At 32.0% G+C, this 15,605-nt stretch overlaps 2 protein-coding genes and 1 long non-coding RNA gene across 5 annotated transcripts; 2 read left to right on the forward strand and 1 right to left on the reverse strand.

Annotated features, from left to right (window-relative positions):
- On the forward strand, window positions 1,185-5,352 carry LOC105165339 (AP2-like ethylene-responsive transcription factor At1g16060). 2 transcript variants are annotated; one of them, XM_011084321.2, is made up of 8 exons: window positions 1,187-1,587; window positions 1,676-1,758; window positions 1,980-1,988; window positions 2,226-2,314; window positions 2,407-2,480; window positions 2,627-2,677; window positions 3,523-3,599; window positions 4,723-5,352. In XM_011084321.2, the coding sequence occupies exons 1-8, from the start codon at window positions 1,430-1,432 to the stop codon at window positions 5,184-5,186; spliced, it is 1,005 nt and encodes a 334-aa protein (XP_011082623.1). In that variant the 5' UTR covers window positions 1,187-1,429; the 3' UTR covers window positions 5,187-5,352. The 2 variants fall into 2 exon arrangements, with proteins under 2 accessions (XP_011082628.1, XP_011082623.1); XM_011084326.2 differs by lacking the exon at window positions 1,980-1,988 and having other exon boundaries at window positions 1,185-1,587.
- Window positions 6,789-10,274, forward strand: LOC105165352. 2 transcript variants are annotated; one of them, XM_011084335.2, is made up of 5 exons: window positions 6,789-7,234; window positions 7,789-8,006; window positions 8,452-8,580; window positions 9,141-9,272; window positions 9,353-10,274. In XM_011084335.2, the coding sequence occupies exons 1-5, from the start codon at window positions 6,907-6,909 to the stop codon at window positions 9,464-9,466; spliced, it is 921 nt and encodes a 306-aa protein (XP_011082637.1). In that variant the 5' UTR covers window positions 6,789-6,906; the 3' UTR covers window positions 9,467-10,274. The 2 variants fall into 2 exon arrangements, with proteins under 2 accessions (XP_011082637.1, XP_011082644.1); XM_011084342.2 differs by having other exon boundaries at window positions 7,039-7,234; window positions 7,806-8,006.
- Window positions 9,874-12,400, reverse strand: LOC110012618. Its single transcript, XR_002287839.1, has 2 exons — window positions 12,108-12,400; window positions 9,874-10,445 (listed from the first exon to the last, which is right to left on the reverse strand). It is a non-coding gene; the product is annotated as an uncharacterized LOC110012618 (long non-coding RNA).

Raw genomic sequence — 15,605 nt, forward strand, 5'->3', positions numbered from 1 at the left:
CAAAGTTGACATCTTGGCACAACCCCATATTAATTGACCAAAAAATAATTAATTCTGAAACTAAAGGACATTAACTTTCATGAACATAGAAAAAACACTTCATACAATTGAAAACTCTCTCCTCACACACACAAATTAAGAGGGTGTTTGGCTAAATTTATTTCTAAGACTTTATAAATTCATACTTTTTTTTTGAGCTTATAGTTAAGATACGTCTACATCTTATTTTTAGAACGAATTATAAAATATTTGGATAATATAAGATTACATAACTTAGTTATAATGTTTTTATATGGATAAATTTGTAATTAATTTAAAAAATATTGAATTAACTTGTTAAGTTTTTTCTGGTACCACAATTATAGCAAATAACGCTTTTAGTCCCATAAAACTCAAAATCATGTATTTTTATTAAAACAAAAATAATTTTGGGATTTTTTAGTTGTGGTACCAAAACAAATTATGTCCTTATTTTATGCGACTAAAAGAACAGTTTACCCTATTTTTAATGAATTTCATCCTGAATATTTCACATTTGGTACTTTTTTGGTAAATTTAATTATGCATTGATAATATTGGTGCTAACGATTAATAGTTATAAGATCAAAAGTTAGATCTACTCAAACATAAAGGGGACTAAAATTATCAATATATGACTAAATTTGTTTAAAAAGACTAAATGTGTAAATAAAATAAATTACATAATAAAAATATTAATAATCTATATATAGTTACACTTAAAAAAATATGATTTTCCTCTATGGTTAATTGCTATAGCCAAAAGAAAAAAAATGTGGTAAATATAAATCAATCACGATTTTAGAATGGTCATTAGTCATTGTTTTTGTAAGTGTGGCCAAAACATTAACCATGACAAATATTTCGACTATAGCTAAAAACCATAGCGAATAAATTGTCATAAAAATTTAAAGTTTTGCTTTGATTTTGTTTAACAGTGGTTAATAGTATCGATTGACCAAGGTTTTTAAGTCATGGTTATTTATAGTGTAGCGAAAACTCAATTTGTTTACATTTATTCGACAAAAAAATATAATTTTGTAATTAAAAGTATGAGAAAATCCACGCTGCACCTAAAAACCCTCTAAAACACACACACACACATATATATATATATATTATATATAGAGAGAGAGAGAGGGCACAAGAAATTAAGACAAGGTACAAGAATAGTGAACACAAAGCCAGCCGCTTCAAGACGGCCACTAAATACCCACAAAACCACACTTTTCTCAGCCGGCTCTCCTCTCTAATTTGCCACCCTACTTACTTACCCCTCACCTCCACCCCACCCCACCCCACTACCCCCCCTTCTCCATTTTCCCAAACTATACATATTCCTTCCTCTTCTCATTGGAGGGAGTCAAGTCTTTTTCTTTTGGACGTTTAACAAAGTTCATGATCAATTTTCATGGCGAAATCTTCAAAACGAAAGAATAGTACCGCCGCCGCCACCACGACTTCCCATAACAACAACGACAACTGTACCACCAAGACCAAACGACGGAGGAAAAGCGTCCCCAGGGAGTCTCCACAGCAACGTAGCTCAATTTACAGGGGCGTTACCAGGTATTTTTATGCATGTCGAGGATAATTCAGTCTTTTCGCCTTTTTTTTTTAATTCAGTTATGGAGTTTAATTAAAATGACGATTTCAGGCACCGGTGGACAGGTCGCTATGAAGCTCATTTGTGGGATAAGAATTGCTGGAATGAGTCCCAAAACAAGAAAGGAAGACAAGGTTCCTCATCTGTCTTTTTCATTTTTTTTCCTCACTCTTAATTACCCTTTTTGGTAATTTTATTCCGTTTATTTTTCAATCTTTAAATAAAAATAATAATATCAATAATTTTGGTCGATCGACCAATATATATATATCGTTCTTGTACTAATATATTTTCTCTTTTTTGTCCCTTTCAAATTCTGGTCTACTTTAATCGTGGTTGTCGTCAAATCCTCCAGTATACTTAGGTATGTACGTCCGTGTAATTACGATCAAATTCATCTTATTTTCATCTAAAAAGAATAAAATAAATCATAATTCATTTTTTTTTTTACAATTTTTCAAAATGGGACTAGATTTTAAGCTGGTCAATCTGATTTTTTGGATGATGACGTGGCTTTTGATTTGATTGCTATTGGCTGTATTCATCGGATCTTATCCACTATTTATTTTTTTTTATTAATTTTTTAAATTGTTTTATTTAGGGGCCTACGATGAGGAAGAAGCAGCTGCACATGCATATGACTTGGCTGCCTTGAAGTATTGGGGGCACGACACAATCTTAAATTTCCCTGTAAATCATTTCTTTTTATTAATTAAAATTGAAAAAATAATTATGATCGTATTTAATTTTAATAATTAAAAAAATATTACATTTATATATAGCTTTCCACTTATCAAAATGAGCTCAAGGAGATGGAGGGCCAATCCAAAGAAGAATACATTAGTGCATTGAGAAGGTATATATATATGTATATATAAAGAAATTCTATATATTTCTAAATTATGTCGACAAATATGCACGTACAAATACAAGATCGAGTCGACATAATTATTCATGTATTATGTTCGTACTTTTATTTTAATTAATGGAATTAAAATGCAGAAAAAGCAGCGGGTTTTCTAGAGGAGTATCAAAGTATAGAGGCGTAGCAAGGTACGTGTCCGAAAATTTCGTACATTATTTGTGAAAAACATTAGTATTAATGTAAAATATTATACTATTGATTAAATAAAAATAGTCGAAAAAGTTAGGTAATTATAAATTGTTTCTTTTTAGAAAAAAAAAGTGCTCGATATGCTAGCTAGCTAGGATTTCATCATGTATATATATATATAGGTAGAGGCATGGAATTAATTGCTCTATAAAAGTGACAATCTGCCAACAAGAATGAACGGCTGTCACTTCATAAATATGTGCACTACAAGCACCATATCGTAATTAAGTTCTGAAATTAATTAACCTATATTTAGTGAGAATTAATAATGTAGTATTTATTATTATTATTATTATTATAATAATATGATAGTTTGAATTTTTTATTATAATTTTGTATTACGTTTTACATAAAATATATTACGTACATTAGTGGCGTGATGGGGTAAAAAAGTCATTTATGCACTAGGGTTGGCAATCTCGTTTGCTTTCAAAACAATAAGCGCAACAGTTTCAGTAGTTTTTCTTAGCTTTACTCCTTTTAATTTTTAAAAATAAATAAAATTATAATTTTTAATCCACAATGGCATTTTGGTCTGTTCACCGCAATAAGTGGATGGAGATTGGGCTAATTGTTAGATGGTCGTTAAAATCAAGGAGGATATTGATAATTTTTCAAACAACGAGAGGATATTTGTAATTATGTCAAACCTCAAAAGAAATCGTTATAATTTACCCTATTAATTAATTTGTAATAAAAGATTCGAATTTATTTTATTATCCGAATATTATTCTAATATAAAAATTGTAGAAATTAAATAAATTTTTGCACTGTTTATGTACAGACACCATCACAATGGGAGATGGGAAGCTCGGATTGGTAGAGTTTTTGGCAACAAATATCTTTACCTTGGGACATATGGTACGTGAATTATTCTATGACTGGAAATTTTCTATTTTAATAATTAATAAAAGAAATCACTGAATATATTGTTTTAGTGAAAAATAATGATTTAATATTTTGTGGGTGATATTATGTTTTATTGTAGTAGGTGGATGTATGACCCCAAGATAAATAAATCTAAGTATTTGTTGCATATGGACTACTTTAATGAAACAAAATCTTAGGTTACCTACAAAGACAACCATACCTAAACATCACAATCACATTAAATCTAAACATTTGGGAATACAACTACTCTACACAATCTACTTTCTGCCAAAAACCAAAAATCAATATGTTTTGTTATTTGAAAAAATTTCATTTTTAATCCAGTAATTATGAAGATATGACACGTTTAGTTCTGTATTTTTAATAATTATAAATTTAGTCCAATAATTGTATACTATTTTCACATATTTGGTCTTAATTTCGGCATATTTGGTCATGGGCTTCTCACTTCTAGTCTTGGGTTGACAAAATTATCCTGGACTAAATACGTTAAAATTAAGGCCGAATGTGTGGGCTTGGTATGAATTATATTAAATTTATAATTATTGAAAATACAGGACTAAACGCTCCGTACTTGCATATTTACAAAACTAAAAATAATCGAGACTACATTTAGATTTTATTTTAATACGTAATCAGTTTAAATATTTTTTTAATTATAAAACGACGTTAATCTCATATTTTATTTAATATATACAAAGTAGAGTAGGTGCATAGAATATATATTTTTTAGAAATATATAGATGAAATGAATTATATATATACATAAAATATTAAATGTAATAATATTATTTTATAATTATAGAAAATAGGGACTGATATTTATGTAATATTAATGTGAAATGGATAGTAAATAATGAAAGCAAACAAATATGGTTGGATAGGCATAGGCTTATAATATTAATGCATATGTAGATCACCAAACCCTCAACTGCTAGCTACCTACCTACATCTCCCACCAAATTTCTCATCCTAATTCAATTCTTCAACTTGTATATATATATATACATAAATTCCATTAATGTCCTTGTGAATTTCCCTATTTGCCCCTAACCCCTTTTTATTTATTTTTAATTATTTAATTTTGGCACAGCTACTCAAGAAGAAGCTGCGACTGCATACGACATGGCAGCCATAGAGTACCGTGGGCTTAACGCCGTCACCAATTTTGACCTCAGTCGTTACATTAAGTGGCTCAAGCCTGATCACCCAAACCCTGGCGCTGATGGTATAAAGTCAAACGATGACGAAACCCACACGAAAACGTCCGAGACCACCACCGCTGCAGTACTGCCTCGTCCGGCCACCACGTCGTCGTCGTCGGCCCTAGGGCTTCTGCTGCAGTCCTCCAAGTTCAAGGAGATGCTGGAGCTGCAAACAGCTGCAGGCTATGGCAGCCCTTCGGAGCCGGACCCTCCGCGCCGCAGCTTCCCGGACGACATACAGACATCGTTCGATTTTCAAGATTTGAGCAGCTTTGCTGAGGAACACGACGTTATGTTCGGTAACTATGAACCACTGGCGCCGCCCATGTTCCACTATGGCCTCGACGCTTAACTCCTCACGGAGAATTAAACGGACCAAATTTTATCACAAAGAATTGCACTTGACATATATATACTCATTCAAAAATGCTTCTCTTCTATATTAAGCATAGAAGAAGAGATTTTTTGCACCATTTATTTATTATATTTGACATCTATTAATTAATAAAATTACTGCTTTTTCTTTGTTAATTCGATAATTTAATTTAATTTTTTTATATATATATTTTTTGTGCCTGCATGATAATTTAATTTTTATATGTCAAATTAAATCTAGTCGAACAAAATCAATCACATAATAAGTATATCATGCTTGTCATATAATTTTTTTAAATTATACATCAATCATATGATAAATATATTATATTTGATCGATAATTTATTTTGATTTAATTAAATTCGATTGAAATTAAAATTTTATATATTACAGGATGTGTGTATGTGCTATAAAATGCTTAGATTTAATTCCTATTGTGTGGACCAGAATTGGATATGAGCAATTACAGTTTATGCAACATCTGCAATGAGAATAGAGCCATTGTCTTCTATTTTTTCTTTCTTTTTGTGTGTGGGTGTGTATGTATTTATCTATATCAGAATTTTTCAATTTAATTGAATTTGAACTAATTATATGATAAGGGTAATATACTTTTGTCATGTAATTAATATACAATTCAGGAAAAGAGACAAATCACATAACAAGTCTGATACACTTGCACTGTGATTTGTTTGATTCAACCAAACTTAATTCCAATAAAAAAATTTCTATCTATAGCTAGTTTTATTCGTGATAGTTAAGGTAGGAAAATGGATTTTTCCAATTTAAGTGCAAAAAATAAGGGCAATATATATATAATTTAAATAATCTTAGTGTAGGAAATTGTAATCAGCACCTTATATATAAACTTTAGCCAAACAATCAATTGTAACTATTGGATATATACTTTTTCAACAATTTGTTCATAATCAAATTTCACGATTTGTTCACTGGATTTGGAGGAAATTCTTATGTCCAATGGAATTACGGACTTAAGACGTAACAAATTGTATCATAGTTGATCAGAAACTACGTATAATATAATAGTGATCTAAAATTAAATTTAATTATATAAATACTTTTTATTTTTTTTTATAAACTTACTAGTATAATCCCTAATGTTGTAATTGTAACTTATAATATATACCGATAGTTTTTTTAAAGGGCGTATTTAAAATTTTTCAAACTGTGTATAGTACTTGTGTAATTAAAAATAATTTTAATTGATAATTTATTTTAAAATTTAAATCACTCTGAACCTTCCCGATTGAATTAATCTTGAATTTATCGATCGAATTAAAATTTAAATAAAATTTTATTTGATTTTGTACGAGTTTTAGTTCAATCAAACAAATTAATTGAGTTCAAATAAAATTTGTATATTACAAAAATTTATTTTTAATATTTTATCAACATTATTATTTTAATTCATAAAGTTGAACTTAAATTGAGTTTCAAAACCTATTTCACTAAACAAAAGATTTAAATTGAACTTATCATATAATTATAGGGACAGAAGGTTGAATTGGGTCTTGGATCGGGTACCGCCCCCTACCCTAATCCAAAAAGCTCCGGATATGGTTCTCAAAAAACGAGTGGCTCTCTTCTTGACCCGAATAATAATCCCAACGAAGATCAAGTGAAAACCACACCATCGAATTCCAGATGGATTCTTCTCAATCTCCCACCAGCATCCATGGCCGCCACACTCTCCCTCTCTAGTTCTTCATTCTTGCACCACTGCGCAAAACCCACTTCAAGAATCTGCCTCAGCTTCAAAGCCAAAGCCTCTTTATCAACTTCTTCTTCGTCCATGGCAACCACAGCAGAGAAGGTCGCTCCCGCTATTATAGTGGGCGGTGGCCGTGTGGGAAAAGCTCTTCAGGACATGGGCAGTGGCGATGATGTCCTAGTAAAGAGAGGGGAGCCCGTGCCGCTTGATTTCCCCGGGCCCATTTTAGTGTGTACCCGCAATGATGATCTGGATGCGGTGCTTGAATCAACCCCTAATTCGCGCTGGAGCGGTACGATAGAGAAATTTTGTTTTGTTTAGTGTTACTTCTTCTAATCGTACACCATGGGTGTGTGTCTGTTTAGTAATGCCTGCTGATAGTTAATAAAGCAGTTGAAACAGCAGTGCAGAGCAGCAGTTATGTTGTGGTATCTACTGACAATTATGATGCACCTCGAACTGCATGTATAAATTTGATTCTTGGATATGTTGAACAACTATTTTGGTGCTAGCTGGTTTAATGTAGGTGAAAGAACATGTACTATGGATTGGTTACATATTTTGCTAGTAAAAGTGAACAACTATGTCTTTACTATGTTATTTTATGTAGTCTTTTCTAAGGTTGCTACACTTGTTTCCAAGAATCGATACGGGTCCACTCCAGGAATATATACATTAGATGCTACGACAAGAATGTTACATAAACTCTGCAGTGAATCTTCTGTTCATTTTACGATGCAGTCATGCAATTTCTTGAATTTCCTGTTATCTGAACGTTCTGCATTTCTTGATGCAAATGGATGTTTAGATGATGAGACATCATGATGATTCTTAACAATGTAGCAGATTTGGTGTTTTTCCAGAACGGAATGCTGGAGCCGTGGTTTGAAAGTAAAGGCCTAGGTGACGCTGATCAAGTTTTGGCATATTTTGCGGTGTCAAAGCTTGGTGAACCTCCTATAGATGGAATAACCGACACCAATCCTGAGGGTTTGACAGCTGCGTATGGGAAGTGGGCATCTGCAGTTGCCGGAAGATTGCGTGCTGGAGGCCTGTCTTGCAAGGTAGAGTCTTGGGTTACATACTTGTTCTTCGGTATTGGATGCTAGCTTCTATTATAGCTTGGGAAAATATAGTTAATGAAAATAATACTGTATTCTGCCTCTGTTTATATGCTTCCCGGAAACTTAAAGTTTTAAATCTTTCCTCCCCACTTTTTCTTACTTGCCTATGACTGCCTTGAGGTTGTATGCTTTTTTCCAGTTCCCTGAGTTTTATTTTATGTTGTAAGATTCTAGTGGGCCATATATTATCTCAGTGGGCTTAATATTTTAAGAGTTATTAGTGATATTCCCAGGATCTTTGAACTGCATACTAATGTGAATTGATGTCCACTACAAGAGCTCGAATTGGTGCTGGTCAATAAGAAATAGAGGGCATGATATTTATCAATCTGTTTCTGTATGATTGAAATTCTCTCTTAAGAAAGATTTTCTGTTGGAAAAACAGGTACTTGAAAAAGATGCATTTCAGAAGCAAATGCTTGAGAAGCTTATATGGATATGTGCTTTCATGCTTGTTGGAGCCCGTCATCCTGGAGCAACTGTAGGTGTTGTTGAGAAGGAATATCGTTCTGAGGTAGAGAATTAACAACTTTCAGAAATCAAAATGATTTTTGGGGCTTCCTTATAGAGAGAGTCAAAGGATATCTAGATTGCTTTCGAAATTTTCTTTCATGCAATGGATTATCATACTCAGTTCTTATGATTTAATTTTTTATATATACCATCAATATGATACTGCCGTCATTCATCAAAGTGTAGTTCAGAGTTGGTGAGTTCCTTTATTTCTCAATTGGCTTAGGTCAGTCCTATAAACTACAGTGATCAATATAGTTGGAACATTTTCTTCTGCAACTGCAATTTCTTCTGTGCACTCTGAATTATACTGCTGGAACCATTGTATCCTTTGGTATTGATACATTCCCATGCAATTCCCGTTTGTGCTCCTTCCTATAACCTTCTGCAGTCGAGTCATCAGAATTGGTTTCTTTTGAGTTCTTGGTTGGTTTCTATACCATCATTTGTGGGTTTTGTGTTGCACCTGGGGACTGTTCCATATTGTCACCAATACATCTTTGTGATTGATAGAAAACAGAATGAGAAGATATACGCTAATCAAGAAATTATCATGTTTAGGTGTCTGCCCTTATAGCAGAACTTGCTGGAGCTGCAGCTGCAGAGAAAGGTATAGTCTTTGAAGGAGCAATGGAGGAAAGATTGTGTGCTTATTCACGGGCAGTCGCTCACTTCCCTACAGCAGTTAAGGAGGTAAAGAATGTGAATTCTCATATATCTGATACTCCAATTAGTATTTCAGCAATAACCATGAACTTATGGTTGTATTGCAGTTCAAATGGAGGAATGGATGGTTCTATTCGCTGTCGCAGAAAGCAATTGCTCAAGGCAAAGACGATCCGTGCCCCTTGCACACAGCATGGCTCAAAGAACTGAAGATAGTGTAAAACATTCATGAAGCACGATTGTGGATTTGAACTCATACTTGTGAAATAAATAGCTAAACATTTTTTGAACATGACACTCCCTTCTTGTTCATTTGCCACCATTTTCACAATGTAACCACTGTTCATTGCGCTTCCTGGTTTGTCTTTGATGCAAGTGTTATTATTCCCTTCCTTGCATGCCATGTCTTTGCACAACTGTTGTAAAAAATCTAATAGGAATCCATTATATACACATATATATATGTACTATTAATTACTAGAATATTAACTATTACAATAGAATCCTAGCTCACAACACAACTACTGCAATTATGGTGTAGTTTGTTAAAAATAAAATAAAATTGTGATGGATACTCGTAAATTAGATAAGTTTCTTGAACTTACAACTTCTCTATAGTGTTTACGGAATGTTTCTAAGAAGTCTTCTAATACTTAAAGACTAGAAAATACACCTTCAAAACGAGATGCAAAAATTCAGAAAGGCATACTTTACATGTAAGGCATACTGGTTGCCATATACTCTTTCCTTTGTGGCATATACACTTAAAAAGTACTTAAAACAACTCAGACACTAACTCCCAAGACATAGGGCAAAAGAAAACAACTACTAAAGACTGGAGAATGCTTGATGTGCTAGAAGAATTTCAGCTTTCCTTTGGCTACAGATGCTTTTGCCAGCTCAAAATGACATGATGCCTTCTGGGACCCTGTCAATCCAGAGCATGCATTACCAGCCCCAAGAGTCACGGCAAAGTAGAGATAAATAGTGCACAGGAAAGCAAGGAGAGCAAAAGCAGTCAGAAGAAATCGATGTCTCTGAAAAAGGGCTGAACAGGTTCCCAATTCACCGTTTCGTGAGTACTGTCTCTTGAGTAACGGTGGAGAAAATGCAGTCTGAGTCTGTGTCCTCCTATGAGGTGAAGTTATAACGTTCTCAAGAGCCATATATTACGCTTGCTTTGCCGGCCACAGACAATTCCTGCAAATGTTAATTCATCAGAAGGACATTCAACCGACAAAATGCCGATTTCTTTGGCTGACCACTAGTTTGATTCTAAATAATTGAGGATGATTGCCAGAATCTCGTCACAAAAAGAACATAATTTGAAGAATTCAATAACTTTAATGCAACCAAAATTAGATGTCAAAAACTTTACACAAGCATGAATAGAAAACATGAAAGAACAAAACTCATAAATCTGGACCAACTATTGAGCTCGAAGCTCGTCCCAGTTCCAGGTAGCTGCTCAGCAACAACACTAGCCAAAAGGAAGATATGAACAAATCTGTAAATCACCATTTAAAATGTTACTCATTATTTCATAACTCCATGATGACCATGACAATGTATCTAGTATCCCCCCACAAAAATATACAGAATTGTTGTTCATGATGCATAATCTTCTGGAGAAGATGTGTTCACATAATATATGAGCTTCAACGGAAAAATATTGTTTGGAGCATGGGAGAAAGCAAAATCCTCATTAGACTACCTCTTTGAACTTTTTATAATTGTCTTTACATGAAAATGGGGAAAAACCCAATTCTTCTAGTAATTTCAAACTCATGACCAATTACAAGGTAAGGCAAAGCTCCAATAACAACCAGGCATTAGAGATCTTATTGTTTCAGTACTCTAAACAAAAACAACGATAAGAAACATGCAGATTTTTTAGAAATTGACAGGTGCTTACAGTTTTTCAGACTTATTTTCCCACATAGCTCAGCTACCCAAAGCTGATTAATAAATGCCAAGTGATACAATAACCCATCTTGGATAAGGATAGACGTCTAATATTTTGCCACATACTAGCTATGGCTAAAGTCAGAAGGCAGCTAATATAACTTCAAAAGACTAATGCAATCCAAGGGCAGTTCATGTAGAGATCATGAGTCTAGGCCAAGAGGCAAGTGGCAATAAGAGTTTCACCTATGCGACGCTTGAAGTTGAGAAGGGATATTTTACATGTTAATAATTTGAGGCTGCATTACCTTGTTATTCTTTCCTTTCCACCCCTTCTATTTACATTTCATTTTGCCTTAAATGTTCCAAAACATAACATGGATTACTTATACAATGCAAAAAAGAACATACATACAGATAACTAAAGATATCTATTGTCAAACCATTTGAAAACACCAAAAAATTTTCCCTTAAAACAATCCTAACTTGAATCAAATCATTATAAATCCTTAAAACTAATCCTACTTCCAAACTTAACAATTCCCATTCCCCCAAATTGCATGAAGTGCCTAAAACATCACGTCTGCCCCTGTAACTTTCATTGGCTTTTATCAAATCAAATCCACAAAGCTCAAATGTTAACCAATTCCACCAAAAATGATGGGAAGCCCAATTATTACACACATCATCAAGCTTCTATACATTTAGCCCGTTCCAAAGCCCTCATTCACAATCATATCTTCCCATCAGCGAACCATTCATTCATCATAAACAACAAAATGCACCCCTATCAATCCACTTAATCTCCGTCCCCAAATCAACACCAGCTAAACAACCCACAATATCTTCGAACAAAAGCACCCAAAAAATCTCAGCAAATCACACCACACAAACACACACGCAGAAAATCAACAGATCTGCAAGAACCCACAGACAAAAAGCACACAAATAACTTACGGGTGAAGAAAACGGAAACGAAAGGAGCTCCCCACCAGACGATCCGGGCTGGCGACGGCGACGCCCTTCGAGCAATCCGAGTTTTCCTCAAACCCGAATCAAACTCAAAAAAGAAATAGAATTCCGATTTGCTTCTTCAACTATACCAAGTATTACTCGTATCTGCACTTTTATCTCATTCCGTGCCCGCGTCTCGGCTGGATATAAGGAGAGATGCCGGCATCAACGGGCCACGCACTTTCCACGTTTGGCGTCTCAAGAGAGAGAGAAAGAGAAGAAAAATGAAAGAAGGGGTGGGGATGTTATTATGGACCGCGTTAGAGCTTCACATTTCTTCAACTCACTATTCTTTTCTATTTAATCCTTTTTTTTCTCAAAAAAATAATTACCACATTTGCAATAATCTTACACAAAAAAATTTAATCTATACAGAGACACCTCTGTAATAACTACCTCCACCCTCAACATACCAAATATAATCATTTTTTCATAAATAATCTCTTTTTAGATAATTATAAAGATTATTTATTTTATTTTATTTATTTTGATACGTAACTATCTTCCTTTCTTTTAAATTAATTAAAATAATACAATAAAAATTTAAATCATGAACACGCATCGAGTATGTTTTAATAGCTTATATTTAGTCGATGCAATGAAATTTCACAATTTTAATATTGTTATATTATTTTTTATTAGTTTTTTTAATTTATTTAAGATTAAGAAAAACCATGTTAATTACTTCTTTTTTATTTTTTATTTTTATTTGACTTTTTGGGGGTTCTCTATTTTTGGGTAGTTAGGGCTTTTGATTTCGATTGGGGGCGTTTTTCTTAATTTGGCCCATCCTACGTCTCTAGGGTCAAATACAGAGGATGATTCAATAACTCCAATTTATATTATATTCCACAATTTTTTTTTCTTTTATAGCTATTTATATTTATCATTTTCTTTTTATAATAATTTTATTTTCTATTTCTAATCTACTTATATGATAGTTTTTTATTTTCCTCTCGTCCTGTTTAAATGTATTCATTAATTTAAATAATCTAAATTTGAATGTATTATTCAGCTATTCACAAATTAAAATATGCATCTCAAATTAAAATTGAAATAAAAAATTCAATCCAATACATATTTCCTTAAGTGCAAAGCATTGCTCACAATTACTATAACATTAAATAATAACTTTGCTCAAACAAATTTCATCCTATATATGATCAACAACTCAACTGATCCAAAAAATATTAAAATAAAAAAAAATCAACATTATTCACACAAATTATTCTCGCTTTTTAAAAAATTTCACATACACTCGTCGAAGACATCAATAATGTTACACAAATTACTCCTGTTTTTTAATTTTTAGGGATGATTTCTATAATTAGGCAGATCATATGTGTAAATAAATAATAGATAAGGGGTATAAATATAATTATCAATATTAATTAATATGCACTCATAATCTCATTAAACAATGATGTGATGTAGGCCCATTAACAATTTTTTAATACATGCGCAAAAAATTATTTCTTTAATTTACAATCTAAACTTAGATTTTGGATTCAACTCGTAGTATTAGTATTAGTTTAAACTAATGATATATTATTCACTTTATCTAAGAAAAATATTAAGATGAAGCAAGGGATATGTATTTTCTTGTCAATATTTCAACATAAAGAATAGGGATAATTATACTTTTGTTTGTTGAGGTTTGCTGTAATTATATTTAGGTCTTATATGATTTGAAAAATTACATATAGTACCTTTGAGGGTTACTTTCATCTAACAATAAGTCTTGTTATTAGTCACAATTTATCAAATTTATTGAAATTAATAAAAAAAAACTGAATAAAAATTGATATTTACTCTCGAGCGACTTATTACAGGTAAAAAAAAAAAATTCCGACTAAACTACCCTTGTAAAGGTGAAGATATACCTGCTCATACACATTGATGAGTGAAGACGTATGAGGATATTTTGGTCATAAAAAATATTTGACCTGCAATAAATCAATAATAAGTCAATCATGGACAAATATAATTTTTTTCACCAATTTTTTTTATAATATCAATAAATTTAATGAATTTTGACTAATGTAGAGACTTATTTATTAGACGGAAACAAACATCAAGAGTGTTAGATTTAATTTCTCAAACCATAGAAGGTCTACATGTAATTAGATTAGCTCACCACCACCCTAGATAAAACCCAAGGAGGTCTCAACCGATGTCTTCTATTGTGAGCACATTCATAAAAAAATTAGAGAACTAGACCTTACAAGTTGCACAAATATATGTAGTAAGAAGAATAGGAATGTGAGAATTAAGATGCAATAGAAATTGTGTGTACCTAGTCCCCTAGGACCTCTTATTTATAGTGTTAGGTTAGGACATGTAACAATTCAAATTAAAATAGAAACAATGGTCATTAGTGGGGTGTTACACAATTTAATTTAAAAAATAAAAAATTAAAATATTATTTTAAACTTTTAAAACTTCAAATTGTAACATATAATTGATGTATAATTCAAAAAATTAATTAATCACATAACAAATATATCACAAATATTGCGTGAATAATTTAGTTTAGCAAAACCTAATTTGAGTGTAATAATTTTCTCTATTTACTTGTAGGCACCACATGTTGACAATTTGATTTCGTGCCAATTAACGCTGCCTTTTCACTATTACCTTCCAGTGATAAGTTTTCTGCTCTGAACATATTGGTTTAGTGCATGCAATCATGTAATGAAAATATGTTTGAATTAATATGTCTTTTATGATAATTTCTTATATGAAACATACGTGATGTTTAGTAATAATATTTTTTTTTTATGAAAAGACGTGATGGAATGTATTTTCTAAAATGGGATAATTACAATTCTCATTTGAGGTTTAGTGTGATTATATATAAATTCCTGTGTTTGGAATTACATATAGCATCCTTGAAGTTTGCTTTTGTCTAATAAATACATCACTGTTAGTCAAATTTCACTGAATTTGCTGATATTAACAGAAAAACTGAATGAAATTAATTGATATTTACCCTTTATTGACTTATTTAGGTCAAACAGTTTTTTTCAAACTAAACTACCCTTATAATAGTGCAAATATATCTCAAACATGCATTAATACGTAAAGAAGTATAAGGGTACTAAATGTAATTTTTCAAACCATAGAGAATCTAGGTGTAATTGTACCAAATTTAAAAGAAAGCGAGTGTAATTATCTCTTCTAAAATTTATGATCCAATCCCACGAGAAAAAATCCGAGCAAATATGATATCACGATTTAAAATAAGTATTAAAAATATTTTTTCGTAATAATATTTCTACAAATTACTTTGCCTACAATTTTTTTGAATTTGAAAAAAATATATTCTCACTACTAAAAATTGAATGTTTAAACTCGTTCTGTTGATTTGGTTTGGATCAATCGATTTCTGCTACTTATATGAACCTTATTCCAACTGGGTCTCTGACGTGGCTCCATTCT

Source organism: Sesamum indicum, linkage group LG1 (genome assembly GCF_000512975.1).
Source record: "Sesamum indicum cultivar Zhongzhi No. 13 linkage group LG1, S_indicum_v1.0, whole genome shotgun sequence".
Classification (NCBI taxonomy): domain Eukaryota; kingdom Viridiplantae; phylum Streptophyta; class Magnoliopsida; order Lamiales; family Pedaliaceae; genus Sesamum; species Sesamum indicum.